Source organism: Leptonotus elevatus, chromosome 17, assembly GCF_054856555.1.
Source record: "Leptonotus elevatus isolate MCC_2025b chromosome 17, RoL_Lele_1.0, whole genome shotgun sequence".
NCBI lineage: Eukaryota > Metazoa > Chordata > Actinopteri > Syngnathiformes > Syngnathidae > Leptonotus > Leptonotus elevatus.
Genome location: NC_141255.1, coordinates 17,438,959 through 17,466,229, shown reverse-complemented (window position 1 = coordinate 17,466,229; position 27,271 = coordinate 17,438,959). Strand labels below are relative to the sequence as shown.

The 27,271-nt window shown below is 45.2% G+C and overlaps 2 protein-coding genes across 3 annotated transcripts in view; one reads left to right on the top strand and one right to left on the bottom strand.

The window, feature by feature from the left end:
• Positions 1 to 1,064: 1,064 nt before the first annotated feature.
• On the bottom strand, positions 1,065 to 13,900 carry LOC147160241 (uncharacterized). Its single transcript, XM_086059116.1, is given in 17 exon segments — positions 1,065 to 1,616; positions 1,699 to 1,874; positions 3,225 to 3,339; positions 3,429 to 3,460; positions 3,463 to 3,619; positions 3,679 to 3,779; positions 4,317 to 4,414; positions 4,473 to 4,579; positions 4,715 to 4,924; positions 5,267 to 5,361; positions 5,449 to 5,595; positions 6,238 to 6,366; positions 6,453 to 6,521; positions 6,583 to 6,661; positions 6,778 to 6,909; positions 7,878 to 9,376; positions 9,460 to 13,900. Coding segments are annotated over 17 exon segments (3,933 nt in total). The 5' UTR covers positions 9,695 to 13,900.
• slc2a13a (solute carrier family 2 member 13a) overlaps positions 13,217 to 27,271 on the top strand; it is a 47,686-nt gene continuing 33,631 nt past the window's right edge. The window contains exon 1 of one of the 2 annotated variants that reach the window (XM_086059043.1): positions 13,217 to 13,990. In XM_086059043.1, the coding sequence (XP_085915169.1) occupies positions 13,408 to 13,990 (583 nt within the window). In that variant the 5' untranslated portion in view covers positions 13,217 to 13,407. The remainder of the gene's footprint in view (positions 13,991 to 27,271) is intronic. The other variant, XM_086059044.1, reaches the window with a different exon arrangement.

Here is a 27,271-nt window from a genome sequence, read left to right as displayed (position 1 = left end):
CCGTTAAACGTCCTCAGCATCTTCTTTTGGACACATGCAAGTCTTGAAATGCTTCTGTGTGTACGAGATTTGCTGTCGCCTGCTCCCAGACCGGCTTCACCTGACTGACGTGAAACATGGGGTGGGCGTGGAGGGATCGAGGCAGACCAAGGCGTATGGCCGCAGGACCTATGGACTTGGAGAGCGGGTAGGGCCCCATGAATCTTGGGGCCAGTTTCGGGCATGGTACCTTGAGATGTACGTTATTTGCGGACAGCCAGACTCGCTAACCCGGCCGATAGTGGAGCACGGGTCTCCTTTTCTGGTCCACGGCCCTCTTCACTCTGTCACCCTGGCGCTGGAGAGCCAGTCGGGCCGCCGACCAAATTCGGCGACATCGGCGGATAATGGCGTAAGTAAATAAGTAAGAAGGGCCGTAACCGTGGACGTACTTGAAGGGTGAAAAACCTGTTGCGGATGTGGGCAGAGAATTATGAGCGAGTTCGACCCATACCAGGTGTTTGCTCCAGATTGCCGGGTTTTGGGACACCAGGCATCGGAGTCCAGTCTCAAGCTGCTGGTTGAGGCGTTCAGCTTGTCCATTTGCCCCTGGATGGTAACCGGAGTTTAGGTGGGCCTCGGCTCCTACTGCCCTACAGAACTCTCTCCAGAATCATGAAACAAACTGAGGTCCATGGTCTGATACGATGTGGCGAGGAAAACCATGGACCTGGAATACATGGTCTATCATGAGCTCAGTGGTTTTCTTTTTTTTCTCGGGAGGGTTCGAGTTCTCGAGGGCCTCCTTAATGTGCCATCCTACGGCTCCCACCACACAGTTCCGGGGAAGATGGGTCCTGCTTCGGTCTCAGCAGGCTCGGGGTCATAGATACGTGACAGGGCGTCTGCCTTAGTGTTCTGGCTCCCCGGCCTGTTGGTCAGAGAATGAAAATCGGTTAAAAAACAGGGACCACCTGGCCTGTCGGGGGTTAAGTTGTTTGGCCTTGCGTAGGCACTCCAAGTTTCGGTTATCGGTCCAAATTACGAAGGGTTGTTCTGCCCCCTCAAACCAGTGCCTCCACTCTTCAAGCTTTTTTTACCACCAGGAGTTCACGGTCGCCGACGCAGTAGTTGCGCTCGGCCTTGGAGAGCCGCTTGGACAGAAATGCGCAGGGATGAACCTTGCCATCCTCCTGGCAGCGTTGGGATAGGACGGCCCCGATTCCGACGTTAGAGGCATCCACTTCCACCACAAACTGGCGCTTGGGGTCCGGAACCTTGAGTATCGGGGCCTCAGTGAACCGTTGCTTGAGAGCATTGAAAGCGGTATCAGTCTCCGGGGTCCAGCGGAATCGCACCTGTGGAGAGGTCAAGGCATGCAATGGGGCAGCGATGGAGCTGAAGTTCCGGATAAAGCGACGGTAAAAATTGGCGAAACCCAAGAACTGTTGGACTTTCTTCCGTGATTCTGGCGAGGGCCAGTCCCTTACAGCGCTGATCTTGCCAGGCTCCATCTCTACCCTTCCTGGTGATACTATGAAACCCAAGAAGGAAATAGTGTTCGCATAGAATAGACTCTTCTCGGCCTTCACGTACAGCTTGTGGTCTAGTAACCGTTGAAGGATTTGTGTCACGTGCTGCCGGTGGGTCAATGGGGAGCAACAGTTTTTGGATCTGCATGGTAAAACCCTTAAAAAAATTATCGTAAAGAGCCATCGCCTTCCAGCCACTTTCGGCTGCCAGGGTGCGAAACCGGATGGCATAGTCGCTGACAGACTCCCTGCCTTGCCGAAGATTGCTCAGCTCTTGAGTCTTCTCTCGATCCGTATTGATGGGATCAAAGACCCGGCAAAGGGCTGTACAAATGGAGGCGGTCTGGCAGGTCAGAGAGTTCCCTGCCCATTCCGCGGTGGCCCATAACCTGGCTCGTCCAGTCAGATGAGAAATAATGAAGGCGCGGGAACGTTCCGTGGATTTCGCAGTCGGTCAGGAAGGCCTGACATTGTCCGTGCTCTCCGGAGTAGCGTTTTACATTGCAAAATACTGACATTTATCAAGAAATTGTAATATTTAAAATAAAATGATTAAATACAGAGGATAAAGGTTTGAGGTTAAAATACCTGTAGCGGCTTAAAGATCCACTCGCACTAAAAACGTTTTGTTTTCATTTTATTATGATAGTAAGAGTACAGATGCTTGAATATAATGTTAGTCAAATTCAAGTAGCTGAGTACTGTCCACTTTTGGTTATAGGTTTAGGTTATCTTGTAAAACATTCAATGGGGTTCTGTAGCTCTATAGTAATTTTCACATCTAAGCACTAAGCAGCAGTTTATGAGGTTTTTTTTTTTAGATTATAATTTTTTTGTTACAGGTACAAGCTATTGATCGTATGTTTACACTGATAGGCTTCAAATCTTGAAATAAAAATCGTGACTTCAATGTGTTCAGTTTTCGTGACAACATGAGATGAGCTAGCTAGCTAGCACCGGATTACGAGCTATGTTCGTGCAATAAATCTTACCTTCATACTAAAACTTCTTTCTTTCTGCCCACTTTGAGTGCTCTGCATGTCAACCAACGTTTAAGATGATCTACACGGTGTTCGTATATTGAACCATGTTGAAATTTTCACGCCTGGGATGTCCTCTTCTTCCGTGACGCGTGACGCGTAAACTGGTGTGGCTACTGTGCATGGGCGTCGTTCGCTCAACCAATGAGGTTGAGCTTTAGCCCGCCCAAATCCTCCAGAGCCCGCCCTCTTCTTCTACGAGTACAAATCACGGCGCTCTACAGGTGCGAATCAGTTTTGCACCTTTTGTAGCGAGATATATGGTGCAAAACTCACGTGACTGGACAGCAGCAGAAAAACCACTTGTGACTCCTAGTGGCGACTTCTTTGACTACAAGTTGTCATTTCTACAGGTACAAATCACAACTTTTACAGATACAAATGTGCACTTTTTGTACAGGTACAAAAAAAATTTGTACAGGTACAAATCATGACCTTTACAGGTACAAATTTGTCTTTACAGATACAATTTTTTTTTTACACATACAAATTTTTTTTTTTACAGGTACAAATTTTTTTTACAGGTACAATTTTTTTTTACAGATACAATTTTTTTTTTTTACAGGTACACATTTTTTTTACAGGTACAAATCATGACTTTTACAGATACAAATTTAGACTTTTTTTCTACAGGTACAAATTTTTTTACAAGTTAGTTTTGCACCATATTTACCTCCATACTCGACTGTTTTCCATAACCGAGGGCTTGCCATAACTGTAGATTGACTCACTTGAGGGTCATTCATCTCATTGGCGTCAACGTTTCCACAGAGGCCACATACTCTGTTCTGTGGGACAAATGGATGAAAAGACATCTAACACTTTTTTATATATATTTGCGGCAGGGTTTGGTCACAACAGTACTTTTCTAACTCACTCTCCAAGTAGACATCAGCTTCACGGTGATGGGGTGTGTCTGTTCCAGATCAGAGTCAGCGATTTGCTCGGCACTGAGAGCACCATGTAGAGTCCCACGTTGTGCATGGTGTAAAGCGAACCCTCATGGGATGAGGCCCGGTGGAGGTACCCTGTCACCCCGATGTCGCTCAACGTCAACGTGCCTTGGCCCTGACATGGCATTCACCTCATTAATGTTCCTCTTTGATTAGCATGAAGAAGAGGTTCACCTTTAGCTCCAGAGTGACCCTGCTGGCCTCGTCGCAATACGGCACACGCTCCACTCGGACAGAGAAGGTGCCCTTTCCAGTTCCACAGTCAGTAAGTAAGCCTTTAAAAGAAGCAACTCATTCACTGGCAGCCATTTTCACTGAAGCAACCCCATTTGCCAGTTTTACTGGATTGTGACTGATTTTGCAAGGCCCACAGCATATTGTGTTCTATTGCTATAAAACATGAAATCTACCAAAAGAAAGATTAGAGTCTCTTCTTTTATCATGCAAAAAAAAGTATATTTATATCTGTTTCCATTTGGTAGAAATTAGCATTAGAATATAGCTAAGTTTCATCAGTATTCACATTCCTGGTGAAAACACTGTCAAAAAGAGCTTGTTACAACATGGCCCTGGCTGATCACTTATACTCTGCTGCCACCTGCTGGCCGTTTTTTGTAATAACCACCATTGCTTTAAGCCACCTCTTCATGTCAGAAGCTGTATCAAAGCCTTCTGTATGCTCTTGCATAACAAACATTTAAAAAATGTATAAATATGTTTTTGGGAGTGAATGACAAAGTATTAAAAAACATATTTACACAGTTTTGGTTTTGAATGAGTTACATCAAATATGATTCCTGCCTTAACTCCACAAGAGTATTGACAGTGTCCGTCAAAGCGGCACCATTTGGAGTCGAATGTCTGACTCTGAACGTGCCCGTTGCCAAATAGTTTACATCGGTTACAGGTGCTGCAATGAAACTAAGTCAGGAATTTGATTATGGAACATGTACAGATGCCACACTTACCAGGATTTACACTTGCTTTTCACTGTCTGGCCCACACTGAACATTTCCCCACTGTACACACATGTGCAGTTCTCAAGTGGCACACAGTTTCCATTGTGATCTGGATGCTTTTTAGCAACATCACATTCACTACAACTAAAAACATGGCTGGCGAGGAACCAATCAAAAGTACTTTATATAACACCATTCTCTCATGTAGACAATTCTATAATAACAGTTTAGCAATGTCTCCCATCCATTACAACAGGCCCAGGTGGCAATGCAGTGCCTTGGTGGTGACACTGGCACTCCGCCTTGGATGTGCACCTGCGTCCTTCGTTGAGGTGAGTGCCTTCCTGACAGCCGCAGCCGCCCACCGGGCCGTCGCCCAGCTGGCAGCGGGGGTCTGCGCCCGACAGGGAGCGGCACGTGAGGTTGCAAGCACGCGTGTCATAGGAGAATTCCTGTTTTTTCTCACAGTTCACAACTAGGAAATTTGTATTGCATACAAATCTTCCTACTGACAACAAAATGATTCAAGTAAAAGGTCAACTTACTGCAGTTTGTAGTTGGCCTCCAGTCACCTACCGGCACAGGCTTTAGCGTAATTACCCAAAGCGACACATAAACATGCTTGTAAATTCACCGCCATGGTAACACAGGTACATGTTCTCTGGATGCAAGCCTGAGAAGAATATTTAATGTTATACTCGCCAACTATCCAACTGAGAAGTGTTCCCAATATTTTGCCCCTCTGGTATTTGAAACTGCTTCTCATTATGCGGGTACTAAAGTGTCCAGTGAGTCTACAATACCTTGTGATATTTGGCGACCAGCACGTACGCATGGCACTTTGCAAATATGCCACTTGGATCAGTTAACACGGCACAGTTTTCATAGGCAAAATATTCTTCAATGGAAAGAAATTAAGTCACATAAAAACGATTCTGATATATGTATTTATCTTTGTTTTGACACGTATGTAAGTTTTTCGAACCGTGGTTTGCGTTGATACATTGGTCGAGGCCTTGTTCACAATGACCCACGCTCCACAACTGAGCAAGCAGATGCGCCGAGTTTTCAATGATCCCATTGCTGGCAGTGAAATCGTTCGTGGTGTCCATGTTTGCATTTCCACGGAGGCCTTCAGAAGGCAAACAGACTGTAAATACAATGAAAAATGCTGTTAGCCATAACATTAGGCATGGTGCCAAGTAAAAAAGTAGAAATACTTTGTACTTCAGATTTTGCAGGTATTTTCAAGTTTTTACTTTTGAAACAGGAATCAAAACAGGTCTTCTTCTTTTACGAGTAAAATATATGTACTTCTACTTCAGTACCAACTCTGACAATAGGTACCATCCAATCCAATTTCACAGAATTGCCCTAAAAATGTGACATTTACTACAAATAATTTATCCGTGTTAATCTATGACCAGTAGAACAATAAAATGCTCTTCTAGAAGATGGCAGAATGTATCATTAATCAGTGTATCCACCGGTCACTGACCAGTGATGGTTTCTGACATGAGTGTTATGTGGGTCCGCACAAGTGGGTGCTGCTGGGGGTTCACAATGCACCCCCCCCCCATTTTTTTTTTTTAAATGCAACTTGAAATGAAACATTGACATTTGCATTAATAATCATAAAACAGATATACAGTAAATTAGTGAGTAAATTGAGACAAGATCATTATTTGAGTGTACAGTTCATTGCCTACTTTTTGTGACATTTGTTGGTGTTCTGTGAGAGTTTTCAACTAGGTGCCTTAGCTCACAAGAGTGCCCTCATCTGATACTGTATGCTGCCCTGTGCGGTTAACAGGTGGCGTCATGTAGAGCTGCATCTCAGGCCACATCTGCACTTGGATCTCCAAACCCATGGATGTGCTCACATGCACATATGTGGACGATTGTCAAAAAAAGGCGGCGTGTTCTGAACGGTGAGGGATTGCTGAGTCATACTTTGAACGAAGCAGCACAATGCCATTTTTGATTTACTCGGCTGATGAAGCTCGATAACCTCCTCTGCTCCGAAACGCACCATGTGTTCCGCAAACGTGTTTTGTCCTGCAATTTGAAACGCTTGTATGGATTTTTCAAAATGAGTCATCAAATGCTCGATTTTTACCTGGAAAAGTGTGAGAACAATAGCTTTCAAAAAGCCTCCCTTTTTCCGAGAACTCAATCAGTAGCAACCAGTTTTCACCCTATAGGTGATCAAAAGAAGAAGAAAAAAGTCACGTTTGATTAATTTGAAATGGATTAAAAAGTAGACTTAAACCAGCTTTTTTTTTTTTTTTTTTTAAGAAAGAAAGAAACTTGCTTGAGAGGCTACATATGTGCATCCACCAGGGACAACATATTCCTTTACATCATATGTTGTCACGTATGGTCCTTCGATGACACATATGGCTGGGCGGTTGTTGTGAGAACGATGCCACTTTCCACCATCACACTGTCCAGAAAGTAGAATATCAAACCTTCTAGTGCATATATAGGCTACGTACACACTGCAGGCAAATGCGACCCAGATCGTTTTTTTTTTCTTTCCCAAATTCAGATTTTTTTATGTCTGTCTAAACGGCTCAAATCCGATTTTTTCATATCCGACCTGGGTCACTTTCATATGTGGTCCTAGATAAGATACGTATCCGAATTTTTGCCATGCAAACGCAGTCTTAACGGCTAGGTCGCATAACCCATTACTCGGGAGACGTACATGAATCGGTCAAATTGTTTCGAGTAACAGTTGTGGCTTCATATTTGACTTTAATTTTATCCCACTTGAAACATGAAGCATAAAGTTGACATTTCTGGTGATATTAGTAATTTAGCCATGCAGACGGCTCATTTATTACGTGTGGCAATGACGTGAAAAAAAGGAGAGGTCTCCGTGAGATGAGATGAGGAGCTCGAACAGACTTGCATCATTTTCACAAAATATTATTTCTACCTACTCTCGCATCACTCCTCTGCAACAGAGCTGGCAAATCCAGGTTTGTTTTATTTGTTCATGTTTCCTTTCAGACAATCATAGAGACAATTTACAACATTCACTTTTCACATAGAATTTGTCACGATCTGTCACGGTTGAAGTTGGCTGTCACGAAACGGAGTGGAGGACCCAAATGCAGGAAGGTAGGAGAGCCACGGCAGTGATGCTGATAACTTAGTTTTAATCAAAAACAAGGAAACACAAAATCACGCCCGAGGGCGGATAGAACAGCGAGTAGTGTGAGATACAGAGTAGCATCACAGAGTAATAACCCGACACTCCTTGCTGCTTCTGTCAGGCTTTTATCTTGGCCTGACGAGCTAATGGGCAGCAGGTGTGTTTGGCGGGATCCGCCCTCCAGCTGTTTCCCCAGCAACTGCAAGGGAAAACAGAAACAGCTGACCCCAATCATGACAGTACCCCCCCACTAATGAACGCCCCCAGGCGGACCACCTGGCAGAGAAGGAGAAGGACGAATGGAAGTCACGGACAAGTGACTGGTCCAGAATCCAGGAGCGGGGGATCCACTGGCGGTCCTCAGGACCGTACCCCTCCCAGTCGACCAGATACTGCATCCCCCTGCCACGCTTTCGAGAGTCCAGTATGGCCCTAACCGTGTAGACAGGCTGCCCGCTGACGACCCGGGGAGGCGGTGGGGGCGCGGCCGGCGGGCACAATGGGCTGGCAGAGACAGGCTTGAGCAAGGACGTGTGGAAGACTGGGTGCACCTTGAGTGTGGGTGGCAGGTTGAGCCGAACTGCCACCGGGTTGATCACGGAGTCGACTTCAAATGGGCCGACAAACCGAGGCCCCAGCTTCTTGGAACTCCCCGCTAACTGCAGGTCCCGAGTGGAGAGCCATACCTTCTGTCCCGGTCGGTAGGATGGTGCTGGGATCCGGTGCCTGTCCGCGAGTCGCCTGTTGCGGGCCCTTGTGCGGCACAGGGCCTTCCTGGCGTCCCGCCAAACCCTGCGAGCCCGGCGGAGGTGGATATGGACCGAGGGAATGGCAACCTCGCCCTCCTGGGAAGGGAACAAAGGGGGTTGATAGCCGTAGGCAGCGTTGAACGGGGACAAACCTGTGGCAGAGCACACGAGGGTGTTGTGGGCATATTCGATCCATGGAAGGTGGGATGCCCACGAGGAAGGATGCTGATGGCACACACATCGGAGCGCCGCCTCCAAGTCCTGGTTAGCTCTCTCCGTCTGCCCATTTGATTGGGGGTGATAGCCCGAAGACAGGCTAGCCGTAGCTCCCAAAGACTTGCAGAAAGCCTTCCACACCCGGGACACAAACTGAGGCCCCCTATCGGAGACTAGGTCGGATGGGATCCCGTGGATCCTGAATATGTCCCTTATCAGGATATCCGCCGTTTGCAACGAGGTGGGCAATCTGGGCAGGGCGATAAAGTGCGCCATCTTGGAAAACCGGTCCACCACCGTAAGGATCACCGACTGCCCGTTGGAATGTGGTAGCCCGGTAACGAAATCCAGCGCCAAGTGCGACCAAGGATGGTGGGGAATGGGCAGGGGGCGGAGCTGACCGGCTGGCATATGGCGAGAGGGCTTATTACGAGCACACACCGTACAGGACGTGACATACTCTTTTATGTCCTTGCGTAGCCCTGGCCACCAAAACTTCTGTGCTATTAGGGACAGCGTTCGACCCACCCCAGGATGACATGCCACTTTTGACACATGCCCCCACTGCAGCACCTCTTGACGAAGGTGTGTGGGTACAAACAACTTATTCCCAGGGCATGCTACCGGGGTCTGCGTGTCGCCAGTTGCTTCCACCACCTTTCGCTCTACCTCCCACTGGAGGGCTCCCAACACTCTGTTCTCCGGCACGATCGTTTCGGGTGGAGACCCCTCGGCGGCTGGACCGTGCATGCGGGACAAGGCATCCGGCTTGGTATTCCGGGCTCCTGGTCGGTAAGTGATGATATAATTAAAACGTGTCAGGAACAGGGCCCAACGCGCTTGACGGGGATTTAGTCTCTGAGCGGACCGGAGGTACGACAAGTTCTTGTGGTCCGTGAAGATCTGGAAGGGTTCCGCCGCGCCCTCCAGCCAGTGCCGCCACTCCTGCAACGCAAAAATAATGGCCAGCAGCTCACGGTTGCCCACATCGTAGTTGCGCTCCGCCTGGATGAGCCGACGTGAGAAGAAGGCACAGGGATGCAGCCTCTGGTCAACCGGGAACCGTTGGGACAACACCGCCCCCACTCCCGTCTCTGAAGCATCCACCTCGACCACAAATGGAAGAGCCTCGTTAGGGTGTGTCAAAACCGGTGAACGTGAAAATAATAATTATAATTTAACAAAAGCGGCCTCAGCCTGCTGAGTCCAAATAAACGGAATCTTGGTAGACGCCAGCCTCGTCAGAGGTTCCGCTTTCATGCTATAGTCGCGGATGAACCGACGGTAGAAATTAGCGAACCCCAGGAACCTCTGCAAGTGCTTTCTTGACGTGGGTGTTGGCCACTCGACCACGGCCTGGATCTTGGCCGGGTCGGCTCTCAATTGACCCCTCTCCACAATATAGCCGAGGAACTGGACCGAACTGGTGTGAAACGCACACTTTTCTGCCTTCACGTATAGCCGGTTTTCCAGCAGTCGCTCCAAAACCAGCCGAACGTGTTGTCGATGTTCTGCTAGATTTCTAGAGAAAATCAAAATGTCGTCAAGATAAACAAAACAAAAGTGATTAAGCATGTCACGCAAGACATCATTAATGAAACATTGAAACACTGCGGGGTCCATTGTGGTCGGGTTATTCTGTCACGATCTGTCACGGTTGAAGTTGGCTGTCACGAAACGGAGTGGAGGACCCAAATGCAGGAAGGTAGGAGAGCCACGGCAGTGATGCTGATAACTTAGTTTTAATCAAAAACAAGGAAACACAAAATCACGCCCGAGGGCGGCTAGAACAGCGAGTAGTGTGAGATACAGAGTAGCATCACGGAGTAATAACCCGACACTCCTTGCTGCTTCTGTCAGGCTTTTATCTTGGCCTGACGAGCTAATGGGCAGCAGGTGTGTTTGGCGGGATCCGCCCTCCAGCTGTTTCCCCAGCAACTGCAAGGGAAAACAGAAACAGCTGACCCCAATCATGACAGAATTATACCCAAAAAGAAAAAGGGCTGACGGGATGAAGCCGTGATTAATTCTGGTTCCCAGCATGCAATAGGAGGCAGATAATCAAAGTGGTAATTCGTCACATATCTCGTTGTGTGGATTATCAAGTTGTTGATTGATGCAAAAGTTCGTCTTCCCAATAGTCTTTGTTGATCAAAACATTGATTTGTTCTCTTGTTGATCAGTTTGAAAGGTTCAGAAAGTAAAAACCCTGCCACAGTTTGGCTTTAGCCCCAGATGCTAGCTAGCTATCCCCCTAGCTAGCACCCATGATGCCCGTTTACCCGTTGAGGGGCATCCACTTAATATCACACTTTTATTTTGAAAAGGTCCAGGCAAAAAGTACACTTTGGCATTGCAAAGCCTCACATTTCTTTTACTGTCACAAAATAAAATGGTGTAGTTTTTTGTTGTAGTTTCCATCGTTATTGAGTTTCCTTATTGATATCCCAAAATTGATTTGATAATAAAATATGTAAAAAGAATAGTTTAAAGTTCCAAAAGCAAACGAGTCACAATTGACACATTCATTACTGTATTGTACTGGGACGCTTATATTTGACAAATGCGGAACTTGTTTTACGAGATGACACTAAAGGAAATAAAAAATGAATCCAAGTTACTGGTGATGAACCAGGATGTAGTTCACTATAAAATGTGTGTGAAATGACCTCGTATTACAAAAACTAATCCAGTTATCCAAGCAAATGACATAAAAAAAGTCCCAAAGACAAATTCCTCTGACACTGGAAGCTGTTGCTATAGCAACCGATGATGTGGACGTTACAAAAACATCCTAGTTGTGGGGATATGGTTTGGGAATGTGGAGGAGATATTGCTTACAGCTATAGCAACTTTTATCCACTAGGTAGCAGGAGATAACAGGAAATTGGCAACATAACTATCAGGAATGTGAAAATATTATGGAATATGTTGAAGCTTAAAATATAGTAATGAAAAAAAAAAAAACAACACTGCCGAGACATGAATTGTCCATTTGTTCATTTAGTATTGTCACTTAAAGTTGCAATATGGAACTTTTCTCCCAAATATAATTTCACAATAAGCTTTTTATTTGACCATTTATGAGTGAAATGCCTTCTAATTAGTAGATTAACACCTTAGCTGTTCACAAAGGGTACTCCTGCAAGCCTCTGGCCAATAGTTTTCAGACTGGATTCGGGTTAGAATTTCGAGTGACGTAATGTGCGTGGTTTGTATGTGAAGAGCAGTATGTGCAGTTTCATTTTTCGTCAGCAGGTGACAGTAGCGATTCGAAATGGAATATTCTACGTTCAGTAGCTTTAAGGCCCAGAAAAGTGCCTGACTGAGCAACGTGCAGGTAGAGGATAGTAACTCATATCTGCAGATTGCATTTCCATGTGTTAAAAAATAACTTTTACTTAGTGAGGTTTTCATTCTATTATGTTTAATTATTAATGAACAGGTCAGGAACTGTTGCATGTTTTTCCCCACTCAAACACTTGGAGAACTTTGCCTTGACAACATAAGAACTGTGACACTTTGTGCTAGGTGAATAATATTTTGAGTGTTTTTTAGATATTTATTTTTATTAACATGGTTTATTTATTGCTATTATTTGTACTTTAAGTTGTGTTTTATTGATGTACAACTCTTTGTTGCTTTGTTTCATCTACTTTGTTTTTTTCAAGTGCTGCTATAGATGAAGTTGAGTTGAGTATTTGAGTTATTTAATCTTGTGTCATCCAAACGTGCAACCATGAGCCAGACAAAAGGTTCCAGTAGTTCCCCTTTGCCTTCCCACTCTTCGTAGGCCCAATCATGACCCATTATCAGGCTGTTCTCCATTTTTGCACTCAAAGGACTGCTCGCTGATTGTCTTGGCTCCAGAGTGCATTTGTTGGCAGTCGTATAGTCACGCCACATGTCCGCAGAGATTACTTGTACTGTGTGTCAGGACCAATCAATTTGAGGGCCGGCAGACAATAATGACGGTTAAGTATGTCGGTTGGGGTTGGGAACATGAGGGATAGGAAGGCTATTCCTTTTAGAATCATGGAATCAGAAATGATGAGAACCGACCAGTTGCATATGTTAAATCAGAGTCTCTCATACACACACAAAGAGGGGGGGGGGGGGGCATCAGGACAATGGGAATAGTCTAACAATGTGATTTCATGACCAGGTTTTCATGAAAATTGATGGGAAATGATACTCAATTATTATTAGCATGTTTTTGTTATTCAGTTGCAGAAGTTGTCAAGACTACGTACACAGAAATCAAATTCTAATGCAATATTACTGTGAAAAGTATAGTGATTTCACAATAAAATGCAACCCTTAAAATCCTTTTAACATTTTACAGCGTCATGCAGGGGGCAGCATCCTCGCATTTGGTGCCAGATAACACCACTATTGATAAACACTGTCAAGAATACATTTCTTTAAAAATTAAATGTGTTTTATAACGTCCACGAACAAGATAAGTTTCGTTAAAACGCGCAAAGATTAATAGATGACTCCTAATCGAGACTTTCGAGTTTTACCCCATGCACGTGCTGTTTCTATTTTAGCATCAGACAGAGACTTGGGTCATATGACGCCCTGCCTCTCCTCACCCTGCTCTTGCATCACTCGTTCAAAATAAGACATCCTTGCGTCACGCCGACGATACCGCTGACGAAGTGATGCGCTCCGCTCCTCCTTTCTCCTCCAAGTCTCTCATCAGGACCACAGAGAGGAGATGCGCGCAACTTCGCTGCACTGCCCGCACAGTTTACGCTCCAAAGTGGAGAAAAGCGTCGATTAGTCAAGCGTTTGCAGTTGCGCATCCCCGATGTCGCGAAAGCAGGCGGACCATGACTACAACCTGCGGAGTATGAGCAAGCTGATGGGCGAGCGCTGGAGGAAAGCGAGCGACGGAGGAGAGCGGAGTCTCATCAAGGCTCAGTCCAGCGCCAGCAGCCTGCAGGTGGCTGCCGCCGCGTCCTCCTCCGGTAGCCCGGTGGCCACCTCCGGCGGCCCGGTGGCCTCCTCTGCCTCCACCGGGGACCTGGAGCGCGCCGCGCGGAAGCAGTTCATGCAGGACGTCACGCCGGGCTTCGTCTACCTCCTGTCCGCCTTCTCCGCCCTGGGGGGGTTTCTTTTCGGCTACGACACGGGGGTGATCTCTGGGGCCATGCTGCTGCTCAAAAGGCAGATGGAGCTGAGCGCCTTGTGGCAGGAGCTGCTCATCTCAAGCACTGTGGCTGCGGCCGCCGTCGCCGCCCTCCTCGGCGCCTTCCTCAACGGGCTCTTCGGGCGTCGGGTGTGCATCCTGCTAGCCAGCTTCTTCTTCACCGTTGGCGGCGTCGTGCTGAGTGCCGCGCCCGGGAAGGAGGTGCTTCTGGCGGGGAGGCTCGTCGTCGGAGTGGGGCTTGGTGAGAATTAAGCTCTTTGCGCCTGCATGAGTGCTTAAGTTACAAAAAGTTTTCAAATAGATTCAAGATCAACGCATGTGCACAGTAAAGCAACAAAAATAGGCAATGAATTGCACTTGCTTACTTCAATTCAATGGAACCAAAGTTTACGTTGTGAACATATGTATTATGTATGTGACAGTGGTGGTCCTATTGTTTTGAGTGTTATCCTGAGTGACAACCCCCCCCCCCCCTTTTTCCCTGCGGGTCCGCAAATCATAATCATGTATCCCTGTCTCGCTATCGCTAACATGATAGTCACTTGCTTAAAGAGAGGCTAAGAAGTCATTATTGCAAGTGCAAAGCACACCCTCACCACCTCTTAAAAAAACTAAAAACTTGACCATTTGCACCGACGTCGCGTGATCACGTGCCTGCCCTATGACGGACACCGGAAGGAAATGATTGTTGAATGAAAGTGGATGTGACCCGGAGCGATTTAGTGACTTAGTGACTTTCACAAATTAAAAGTTATTGTTGCCCATAAAGCCATGGAATCTAATACTTCAACCGAAGGTCGCCTGTCAGTCGGAATTGCACATTTAGTCGGGACTCATAGAGCGCGATATTTACTTTAGTTGAAGATCGCTAGTTTGAAAACAGCCCCGTACCTTCTGTTGCATGCTGTTTTTACCAAGTTAATCAAATCGCCGACTTTGCCGGAATTCACAGTGCACGACCTATATCATTATGTAGTCAATGCCGTCTCTTCTCCTTAAACCGGGGCCGATTGAAAAGCTTAATGCTGGCTGAGTCTCTGGGACGAGATGCTACGCTCACACCGGGGGACAATATACCTCGTAATGCTAAGGTAAAACTTGTTTGTCATGCTAACTGATTTATTTTTACATAAACCGTTCTATATTGAAACGCTGTAATGATGTTATGTTACTATGTTTACTAGCATGAAACAAATGAATATGACTCCGGCTCCAGAGTGAAAAACTCTAAGCACAAAGACAAAATCCCCCATTATTAAACAGTCAAATGCACTTAATAGTTTTGAAGAAGGTGCATTTTAAAACTAAGCTGTGTGTTCGTGCAGTTGGAGTGGACGCTAACTATCTGGCTCGTTCATGTGATTTGAAACACGCAATTCGACACCTCTGTTACAATCTTTGTTAGAGTGTACGTTTACTAGTAAAATGTATGAACATTTATCTACTAGCCTCGCAAAAAAAAAAACCGACCGCACAGCAAGATATGACCATTTTATAATATAATCGATTAGATAAAGGACTTTACGCTGTACGAGATTTAATGGTTACAATACAGGCAAGTGTCTCTTTTGCCGTCCAGCGTCCCGTAGGGGGCGTTCCCATGAGGGCTGTGCCGTCACGTGCAAAAGGTCAATAGGCCTATATTCTTATTGCGGGAGGCACATAAGAGAAAAAATAATTATGCTAATAAACATGACATTAATATTATAGACTATTTCAAGTTGATATCCTCCCACCCCACAAATAACAAACTATAGTGATAAAAAACAAAGCTATATGCATCCTTTCATCGTTTTCGCTGCCTTTTTTTCTCGTTAACACAATGTGACTCCACAAGGAGGTGCAAATTCCGCATACAAACAAGTAATGATACCGATAGAATCATGTCATGCAGCATTAAAAAAAATATATATATATATATATTTTTTTTAATCAACGTTTCTCATTAAAATGAATAGAAACTGAAATTACAGCTTCCCAAAACCACAAAAAGTGTTTTTTGTTGTTTTTGTTTATTTAAATAAGAAAACTAACAAAACAGAAGAAAACTGTTTTAAGTCCTCCTCTCCCAGCCCAACCCTGATATTTGCAATTAGCCAAGCTGCTAATTACACAGCATGGTCTTCGTGCCCACCAAGCCGCACGCCTCTGGCTGTTAGACAACTGACTGTCTTTGCCATTATCATCAATAGCATCTTTATTCGATTTGCTTGGGTGGCATTGCATGATAAAGGGAGAAGACGACTAAGCACGCACCGCTGGAAGCAACACAACACATTTTGTGTCAAATGCTTCCATTTGATGGCAGATCTTGCAACTGCCCTTTCCTTCCACTTCCTCCTCTGCTATGTGCGAAGCTTTTTACATGCAGATTTGCTTTTTGATCAAAATTCAGCATATGTCCTCAAATTATTTATAATGTTGCTCATGAGTCACATTTCGCCCCTGAGCAAAGGGTTGTTAAAAACCGACTTACCAGCAGAATGCTTGTCGGTTGCCTCCTTCTGAGAGGATTAAGGGAGCAAATGCAAACCATGTTCGCTTTACATTTCTTCAGTACTGTTATGTCTGTTATGACACGAGTGTGGATCCCAAAAACGCAGACAACAGAGCAGTTTACAATATTTATTCACAAAAGACACACACAAAAAATCCAAACAGAAATCGCTTGCAAAGCAAGGAGGAAAACGCAAAAAGCGCACGCAACAACGTAGAAATAACTTTAACAAAAAGTGCTTGCACCAAAAAGGCAAGGAGAATAACTTAACGTGCTTGCACAAAAAGGCAAGAGACAGAATACAAATATACTAGAAAACTTACAAGGGCAAGGCAAGATCGTAGTACAAGGCGAGACGAGAATCAAGGTCGAGAAACGGTCGCGAAACAGTCGAGACTAGGCTTGGGCATTGGTGGCTGGCAAGTAAATCGTCCGACAACCGGTAGCTGGTTGGACTGCCTCTTAAATACGCCGACTGATTATCCATATACATGAATGAAAACAACTGTGTGAGTCGCGTTGGCGCCCCTTGTGGTCAACTGGCTACAACACAACAACAAACAACAACTGAGCGCAGCCTGACAGTTCAGATCATGACTGTAACCCCCCCACCCCCCTCTCATCCACACCCACCCCACCCGGCACGTAGCCCTTCCAGTCGACCAGGTACTGCACCCCGCGACTCCGCGGAGACTGGATCGCCATCAACTACACGTGGAGGAGGAAGAGGCGCCGTTGGAGGACTCAGGGAACTAGTGGTCACAGGCTTGATCAGAAACACGAAACACTGGGTGGATCTTGAGCGTAGGCGGGAGCTCAAGTTGGACAGAGACAAGGTTGATGATGGATTCTATGGCAAATGGTCCAATGAAACGAGGGTCTTCTTAGACCCTCCCACCAAGTGCAAGTCACGGGTGGACATCTAGACCTGCTGTCCCGGATGGTAATCTGGTGCAGGCAGTCTCCGCTGGTTGGCGATCTCCTGGTTTTGGGTGGTGGTGTGCGAGAGAGCGGCTCGGGTTTCTTTCCACATGCTGTGCGCCCTCCGGAGGTTGTGCTGGATGGAAGGGATGGACACTTCCTTCTCCTGTGTTGGAAACAGTGGACGCTGGTATCCATATGCTGTCATAAATGGTGAGCGGTCAGTGGCAGAGGAGACTAACGTGTTATGGGCGTATTCCACCCAAGGCAGGTGTCAAGACATGGGGTGGCTTTGGCAGACACAGTGCAGGGTTGCCCCCAGGTCCTGATTGGCATGTACAGTCTGTCCGTTGGTCTGGGGATGGTAGCCAGATCCACAGCTGGCTTGCTGTGGCTCCCATGGCAGTGCAAAACTTTTTCCAGACCTTTGATATGAACTGGAGCCCCCGGTCGGAGACGATGTCTTGGGGAATGCCATGGACCCGGAAAACGTGATGGATGAGCAGGTTGGCAGTTCCCATGGCCGACGGCAGTTTAGGCAAGGCGATGAAGTGGGCTATCTTCGAGAACCGGTCCACAATAGTCAAAACGACCGTGTTCCCTCAGGAAGCAGGTAAGCCGGTGACAAGGTCCAAAGACACATGGGACCAAAGTCGAGACAGAACAGGCAGGGGCCGCAACAGTTCAGCGGGTGGCCGATGAGAAGCCTTGCTACTGGCGCATACATTGCAGGCGGTGACAAACTCGGAATCGTCTTTGTGCATCCCAGACCACCAAAATCTTTGTGCCAGAAGGGCCTGTGTCCATCTCGTTCCGGGATGGCAGGCGACCCGTGAGGTGTGACCCCATTGTAGGACCTCAGAGCGCAGAGGCCCTGGAACAATAAGTCGACCACTTGGGCACTCGGCTGGAACCGGAGCTTGTGTTTGTGCCTCCTGGATCCTCTTCTCCACCTCCCATCTCAGCGCACCCACCACCTGGTCGCAGGGAATGATGGTCTCTTCGGCCGCATCGTCCTCTACCACCTCATGAAGTCGAGATAGGGCATCAGGCTTGGTGTTGGCGGAGCCGCTTCAGTAGGTCAAAGTGAAGTTGTAGCGTGCAAGGATCAGGGCCCAGCAAGCCTGTCGTGAATTAAGTCTCTTGGCCGTGCGGATGTAGGCGTACACGGTGAAGGATTCCCCTGAACCCTCCAGCCAGTGCCTCCACTCCTGCAAGGCAAAAACTATGGGCAGTAGTTTTTGGTTACCAACATCATAATTTGCTTCGGCCGGGCTGAGGCGGCGCAAGAAGTAGGCACAAGGGTGCCTTTGGTCGGCTGAGCAGCGCTGACACAGGACGGCCCCTACTCCGGAATCCAATGCACCTCGACAACAAAGGGTAAAGCAGTGTTAGGGTGGCGTTAAACAGGAGCATGAGTGAATAGATGCTTCAGTTTTCTAAATGCTGCTTCTGCGTCCAGTCCACTCAAAGTCCACTTTACTTGACGTAAGCTGGGTTAGAGCTCCCGCCCTATGACTATAGTTGACTAAAGAAAAGTTGGAAAAGCCTAAAAATCGCTGTAGCTGTTTCCTGGTTGTGGGAGTCGGCCAGTCTACAACTGCCTGTAACTTGGCCCGGAGTTGGCCCTGCTCCACTATGAAGCCTAGAAATTGTACTGACTTAGCATGAAAGTCGCATTTCTCGGCTTTGACATAAAAGCGGTTCTCCAAGAGGCGCTGCAGAACCATACGAACGTGGCGACGGTGTTCGTCCAGATTCTTAGAGAAAATCAGAATATCGTCTAAATAGACGAAACAAAAGTGATTTAGCATGTCCCTTAGGACGTCATTAATTAGCCTTTGGAACACTGCTGGAGCGTTAGTAAGTCCGAAAGGCATAACCAAGTACTCAAAGTGGCCTAGGAGTGTCTTAAACACGGTTTTCCACTCATCCCCCTCCCTTATCCTGACCAGGTGAGAGGTGCTGCGTAAATCCAACTTAGTAAATATCGTAGTTGACTGTAGCGGGGCAAAGGCTGAATCCAGCAGCAGAAGGAATATTTATCCTTTATGGTTATTTCATTTAGACTGCGGTAATCCATGCAGGGTCGCAAAGTCTTGTCTTTCTTATCAATAAAGAAAAAAACGGCCCCCACTGGGGAGGAAGAGTCGCAAATTAGGCTAGCAGCTAGCGATTTTGAAATATACTCATGGAGCGCTTCCTGTTCAGGCTGTGACACTTGATAGAGCTTGGAGTTGGGTAGTGGTGCATTAGGGACGAGGTTAATGGCACAATCATAGAGGCAATGTGGTGGCAGAGACTGGGCTCTGCCTTTACTGAATATTTGCCTTTACTGAAGGCGTGATACTTGGGAGGAACCTTGGCTAAATCAATAACCTCCGGCTCAATTTCCGTAATCGGTAAACCGGTAAAGTCTCTGCTGAGTTTAGACAATGTGTGACAGAAAACACTCCAGTTCTCGATAGCTGGTATTTCCCAATTTATGTCAGGGTTGTGTAACTTTAGCCACAGGAGGCCCAATACTAACGGTACAGAGCTCGAGGGCATAATCAGGAAACGACGTGTTTCACTATGATTACCAGAGAGTTTAACCTGAAGGGGGGCTGTAATGCGTCTAGCTTCCGCCAGTAGACACCTGTTGAGATAGAGAATTTGATGTGGTTTACGGAGGGAAAAAGTTCGGCATTTAAGGAAACTCACTAAACCAGGATTAACAAAACATTCATCCAAACCAGTCAATCAATGCCTAACCTTAGCTAGGTAGCCAAAACCCGTGATTTCCCTGGGGAATTCAAATCTCTTGGCCCCCTGATCACACACTATGTCGTCCACCTCGGTCTCGTCCACGGTGTACTCACATGGTGGCTCAGGACCGGTTGTCGCACTCTCCATCAGCCATTGCCCCTCCCAGTTTTGTCAAACAACCGGTTCGGCATGGAGAACGAACTGGACAGGCTGGAGGCAGGGGTGCTCCCGGTGGCCTCTCGAACCGGTCCTTGGTTCCCCCTGGGGGCCGAAGAGTCGCTCGTGACGTGCCGTGGACGACAGTAAGGGCGCTCCAAGTCTCGCTCTCGCTTCCGCTCCCGCATTAGGTTATCCAGCCGTATAGCAAGCGCAATGAATCCCTCGAGGTCTGTTGTGTCATCGCGAAAAGCCAGTTCGTCCTTGATCCCAGGGTTCAAGGCCCTGCGGAACACACTGCAGAGGGCGTTGTCCTCCAATCCGCTCTCAGTTGCCAAGATGCGGAATTCGATAGAGTAGTCGGCTACAGATGATTGTCCTTGTTTGTAATCCAATAGCCGGCTTCCGGTTAAACTTCCTTTTACCGGGTGATCAAATATCCGGTAGTGAGGCGCGCAATTCCGGGTTAGCGTTGCTTACTGCCATTGCCCAAATTGCTGCTTTGTCAACAGACTTATCATATAAGCTACCTACTGCAATCGCGGAAATAGGTCATGGTTTGCTGATCAAATATCAGTAGGCAGTGGTGTATAAACTTACAACACAAACCTGGCTCCGCTGTACCGAGACAGATGAGGAAGAGACGGCTCATGGAAGTAGTGTGTCTCCTCGGACGATGAGCCCGGATCGACCGGTCCAGGCTGGTGAGGGGAATTTCCTGGTTCACACCTCCCATTACCGTTCACAGACAAAGCGGTTGGGGCTGGGTTGTGGTGGGTGGCAGGTGTGTGGCGGGGAGGGGGTCGTGGGGGGAGTGGGGGCTGTGGGCCGGTGGGGTGCCTGGCGGGCCTGCTGTGCCCCGTTCTGCTGCGTTGGGTTTGGGGCGCGGGCCATGTTGGGGTGGAGGGCGCTCCTGGCTCCTGGGTTTGCTCTCCGGCCAGTGGCCCCTGCGGCGCCCGGGGGTTGTGCCTTGGCGCTGCCATGGCCTGGGGGCCCTGGGGGGTTGTGCTTGCTCTGCCCTGGCCGGGGTCGACGGTTCCCCTCTTTGGTGGAGGTTTTCATGCATGCCAGATCCACCACACCAGCATATATCGAAATTCAAACACAATCTGCTTCTGGTAGTTGAATCGGTGGAGGCTGATGTCTGTGGATCTCACTCTGCTTCATCTATCCTTCCTTTCCTCAGTCTTTCCTTTGGTCTCTCAAGGTCTCCCTAATTTGTTGGAATTTAGTTTCTGGGGTTGGTGAAAGATTCTGGTTGGTAACCCGGTGGGTAGTAGGTGATGTCTGGTCGGTGCTGGATTTCACTTTCCTTTCTTTTCTTTGATCCTTCCCCGGGTCTCCTGACAACCTCACGACTCTAGCTGGTTTCTGAAGTATTCGGTTTAGGTAAACGGTATGGGATTTTTAATAGGTATTAGGTGAATTAATGAGTACACACTCGCACGCACATGCAAAAAAAAGAAAAAAAAGAGAGAGCAATGATGTCTAATCGGTAAGATTACCAAATGAACAATACTGAGCTCTCTCTCAGAAAAAGAGAAAAAAAGAAAACAGCTGTGTGAGGCGCATTGGTGGGGGTAGAGGACCCAAATGCAGGAGAACCAGGGCAAGTTTGAATGGAGTACTGACCATAATTTATTTAACAAAAACATTAACAGGGGTACTGGGTAAAACTCTAAATAGACAAAACCAACAGAGTTCTAAAAAGACCAAAAATCAAAATAACAACAAAACACAAGAGTGGTGACAGCGACATTGATCCAATCAAGACTGAACAAAACCAGGAAACCAAATACAAGCCAACTGACGAGACAACGATAGACACCTGGACAAAACACAAGTAGCTGGGGGAGATGATTGGATGACACAAGGGAACAGGATGACGAGTACATGTGCAAACAAAACCTAACGAGAAAGACGGGACACAAAGCCCTAACAACAAACCTAACCATGATATACACAAATCATAACGCCTCGTGGTCAACTGGCTGCAACACAATAACAAACAACAACTGAGCGCAGCCGGACAGCTCAGATCATGACAGTCTCAAGTAAATGCAAAAAAAGTCATTTTCCAGCATGAAATGGTGATTTTTTGTTTGTTTTTTTGTTTTACACGCATAATTACTCCTGATGGATCTTTTCCTGAAAATGTGCTTCAATGCAAATGATTCATCTTGCCTCTTTTCAATGAGCAGTTCCAAAATGAGGATGAATACACACGTTTACACAATCAAGCTCTGTTTGTTTGCAGATGGCGGAGGCAAGGGGGTGGGGGGTCTAAATCACCAAGTCCTTCATTAGGTCATTTTGCTTGTTAATTTAAAATCTTTTGCTCCTCGCCATCAACATCTTTCCCCATCTAGATGCGTTTATTACACAAGCATGCAATGAACCAGACCTTGATGGAACAGGAAATACATTCTGGCACCGCAATTACCGGAGATGATATTAAGGAAACATTTTTCATCAGGCGCTATTATTCGCCCCAGACTGTCAATTGCATTCTCACATTTACATTACAAAACCGAGACGCTAACATTTTAGCAATTCTGAGATGAACTAGCCACAAAAAGGTCAGGGAAACTGTTCACCTGACCAGGAAATGTCGCATACATCACAAGTCGTCTCTATTGGTTCTCCTCATATAAGACCTCTGGTTAGTCATCCCTTGGCTGGTTATTGTTAAGATGACCTTTTAAAAAAGCATGCGGGGCTGTTTGTGTGTTGCGACCGCATGTTAGTGTGATTGACAAGAAATGATTGCATCCATTGAATGATGTCGTTATCTGAAAATTTGATTAGCATATTGCAAATAAAAACAGGTGTGGATTTGAATTTTTCAGGTGCATGTGGAAGAATGCAAATACAAAGAACAAAACAACTGCACCACTAGTTACATTTAATGGATGTAATTGCTTAAACAAACAAATAAATATGAATGACGATATTTAAAAGTCAGATTAAAGCTAGAAATAATACAAACTTTTTTTTATAAGAAGACAACAAAGTAAATGAAAGGAAGTGAGAGCAAAACAGTGAAAAGCCAGGAGTTAATTTGCTGGGATTATTAAAGAGGCAACATAGGTGCCGCTAATAAATACTTAACAAAAATGTTTACAAAAAACACCAGCGAAAGAACACAAGTGAAAAGTCGATTATTGAAGTAGCATAATGACTAATAAGATAGCGGACAGTGACAAAACCTGTTGCCAAGGAAACATAAATTGAAGGTAGGTGAAACTCCTTAGCAGTGAAGTCAATTGATCACGCTTAACAAATTAAGAACAATTCATCAAAAAAGAGGTTTCTGAATGTTGAATTCCACTACCAGTTGAACTTCACTGTCGAACCAAACATAAAAAAAAAAGATTCACACATTGAACAACCAGATATCTTAGCCTTTCCGTTTGCTATCTTAATGCTAATGTTAATAGTATCTAATAGTATCTAATCTATATTGCGGTGCTTTAAAGAAAGACATTGGCACAGATTTATCAAAACAATCGTTTGCCTATTGGTATTATTGTTCTCAATTACTGTGCAAAATCATTAACATAGTCATCAGTGACCTCGCATAAATTAATAATACCATTCATTTGTATTAAGTTCAAGATATATTTGTATTTTATTTCATTTTTATGACGATATTAAACATTGTGCCAAGCACTTGTGTCATGCCTATCGATGTCCTCGCTGTACTCTGTGCTGTTCCATTTCTTAGACTTTAATTTATACTTAGTTTGAGACAAAACAGAGCTTCCCCAATTTGATTACAACTGGATGTAATATTCTATTTCTCTCCGCCGGATTAAATCACCACTCAGGAACCACCCCACACCCCCTCCCCTTTCCATTGTCAATTTGACAACTTCTTTATCCTGTAGAGTTTTCACTCTGCTTTTTTCTCTCCCTTATCTTGGAATCCTAATTAGCTTCCTCCATCATCGCTGTCAGGCCAGTTTAAGATGACAGTAACTTTTGTGTGCAAGGACACGACTGTCCCTGAAAGCGAACCTCATTAACAACAACGTGAACACCAGCGACAATGAATGTTGAGGTCGTCTTTTTCTAGTGGAAGATTGATGGAAAATGTATATAAATTGTCTCATTTTAACACATATAACCTGCGTATTCAAACATTAGTATTTACTTGTTCAACATAGTGTAGTAAGGAGGAATTAGAATTTTTATATTGTTGTTTAGAAAAGAGAATGCTGCGTGCAAGGGGACAACAGGTTGGGTAGGTTGTGGGTCGCTTGCCCGCAGATGGAATTGTTTTGTAAGCTTGTAAGACACCCTTTTTGAGAGAGAATAAAAACCAAGGAGAAGGCATTTGAGCGTATCAAAGAAATGACCTTCTTCTTTTGCAAAAAAAAAGTTTGACTCAGTCTGTGTTCTTAATCTTGTCTCCTAGTGGATTTTCTGCTGTAACCCTGACAAAGATAAATAGAAAATGTCTTCACTAACCATTTGATACTATCAAGGCAGAAAACAGTTGAATAGTGTTGTTCCATCGAGAGACAGCCTCACTCTCTCTTGTTTACCACGAGCGAAAATGTCAAGTGACTTTTGACCTTTGTGCCGGCGGCAGCGGTATTGGCTTGTACACGTTTTCCCTCGGAAAAAAAGTGAAACGGACACGATCATTAGTCACCGTCTCGCCCGAGCGCCTGACTGGCATGGGCGGCCCATTGCCCAAGTGAAATCCGAACGGCTCGGCTAAATGAAACAAGGGCAACGGGGAGGTGAAAACGGCAGACAAGACAGGACATTGCTTTAATGAGATGAATACAGATGGAGGCATTGCTGCATAATGTCGCTCGTGCATACAAACGTTGTACTGCAAGCACGGTTGGGCCAGGTTTTGATGCATGTGCTACAGCTGGACAGAAATTCCACATCGAGTAACAACGTCGGGTCCAGAAATAGTGGGACAGTGACTAATTGTCATCTTTTTGCCTCTAAAGACTAAAAGGTTTAATATTGCCAACAACCTCGCGATACGACATACATGCATGCATGATCTTCAAGGTGATACCAATATTTTACATGACATTACATACATTGTTATTAAACCAGTCATATGTATAGATCCCAATGATATTTTTTATTATTGATTTATTTTATTTTATGTATATATATATATATATATATATATATATATATATATTACTGCTTGCCTGATTTCTATTCCATGTACAGCATTTTGGATGCAGCGATGGCTGTTTTAAAGCGCTTTATGAATAAAATTCAGTTGAATTGTGCTGTTTTAATTTTTCTTAGCAAGCACACTGTCTTGCACAGCGTCCCATCAATGGTGAGTTATTTTTAGAACATTCCAGTAACTGGTACTCATGTTGTCCGGATGACACCAACACATGCACACTTTTTATTGTATTTTTTATTAAATTTTTTAATAAAGGGATACTTGAGTCATTGGGCCGTTTTCAGCAACAAAAAGTTAATATTTTGTCCAGAATGAATTTGATAACTTCATTATTTTTCATGTACAATTAATACCTTTAAAAACAACATTTTCCACTTGCTGTCGACTGAAGATGACAACACCTGTGCTTAGGAAGTAGGTAATGACCTGCAATCACGGCTCAGTTTACTGACCAAACCTGTATAATAACGATACCTACTACTACAAAACCCAGAAAACAGGTGAGCCATGATTGGTCGTTACCTACTTCCTCAGCACAGGTGATGTCATCTTCAGTGTACAGCAAGTGGAAAATTAGTTTTTAAAGGTATTAATTGTACATGAAAAATAAGGATATATATATATATATATATATATATATATATTATATATTTCCGCTATATATATATATATAGCGGAAATATTCAGGACTGACGCAGGTTGATGAACACTCACTGTAATGTAACTAGCTCTGTGGTGAGTGAAATGACACAAGCACATGCCCACAAATTTGCCAATATGTTGGAATTTACAGTATTCTGAACTGGCTCGTGCCCATGAAGTGGGCTCAACCCGGGAGAGGAAAAAATTACATCGCAGCGGAGGGTGCCACAAGCGATTTTAAACCAACAATTCACAGTTTGCTACTTACTTTATCCTTGTCGCATATCACGTGACCACCGTAACTGTTACAACACACCAGCGCATAAATCTCTGACTAGTTATTGTGAATGAAAATGTTTTAAAACTGTACTTTATTTGTTGTACATATTTTCAACTAAAACGAATGAATTATTTCCGTAGTATATATTAATGTATCGCTTTGATTCTCGCGCTTGCGGTGTCACTTGCCCCATGTTTTTTTCATACTCGCAATGCATTGTGGTCTATATTAACCCGGTTGAGTGAACATCAATGTTCACTACTTTTCAGAGTGCATTGTGGGTAATTTTGAGTGCCCTACATTTTCATTCTCTGGACATTCGGACACCACTACAAAATGGATTGTCCCCTCAGTAGGGCACTACATATGGACTAGGGTGCACATTCGGACACAGCCACGGTGATTTGATTGGGAAAGGCGGGACATTCTGTACAATACTCCAAACTAATTGGATGATGCGATATTGTGCACGTCTACCGTCTTTTGTTTTGACCAATCACTAGAGATGTAACAATAACGGCAATATTGTGATATCGTGATATTAAAACTGCCACAATATCGTCGTCATGTCAGGATATTAAAATTTCCATTTGTGCAGTTCTAGCACCCTCTGGTGGCATTTTTTTTAGTGCTGTTTAATTTTCATAAGTCATGTTCAGTATGGCCCTTTTATGTTTAAAATCCACGCTAATGGTCAGATGAAGTGGAACGTAATAAGCTTGTGAAGCGAGTCGATATGTGGAGGAACTCATTGTGTGCGTACATTAGCAAGCAAGTGCCTCAATATTAAGTGTTATTAGAGATTGTAGGTTGTTTATATGCGTTGCTGTTATGTACAAAAGCACAATATTGTGCTTTTTTTAGTATGAGCTAAAAAATGTTACAATATTGCTAAAAAAAAAAATTGCGCCAACCCCCCCACAATATCGTGACAATTATTGTATCGTGAGCTTCATATGGTGATAATATCGTATCGTAATGTTTGGATATTGTTACATCCCTACCAATCACGGGGGGGGGGGACGACAAAACATATTTGCACAAAGCGCCTCTCGCTGTTCAACATTCAACAAGGAAATAAGGAGTAATTCTGCGAGAACAGAAT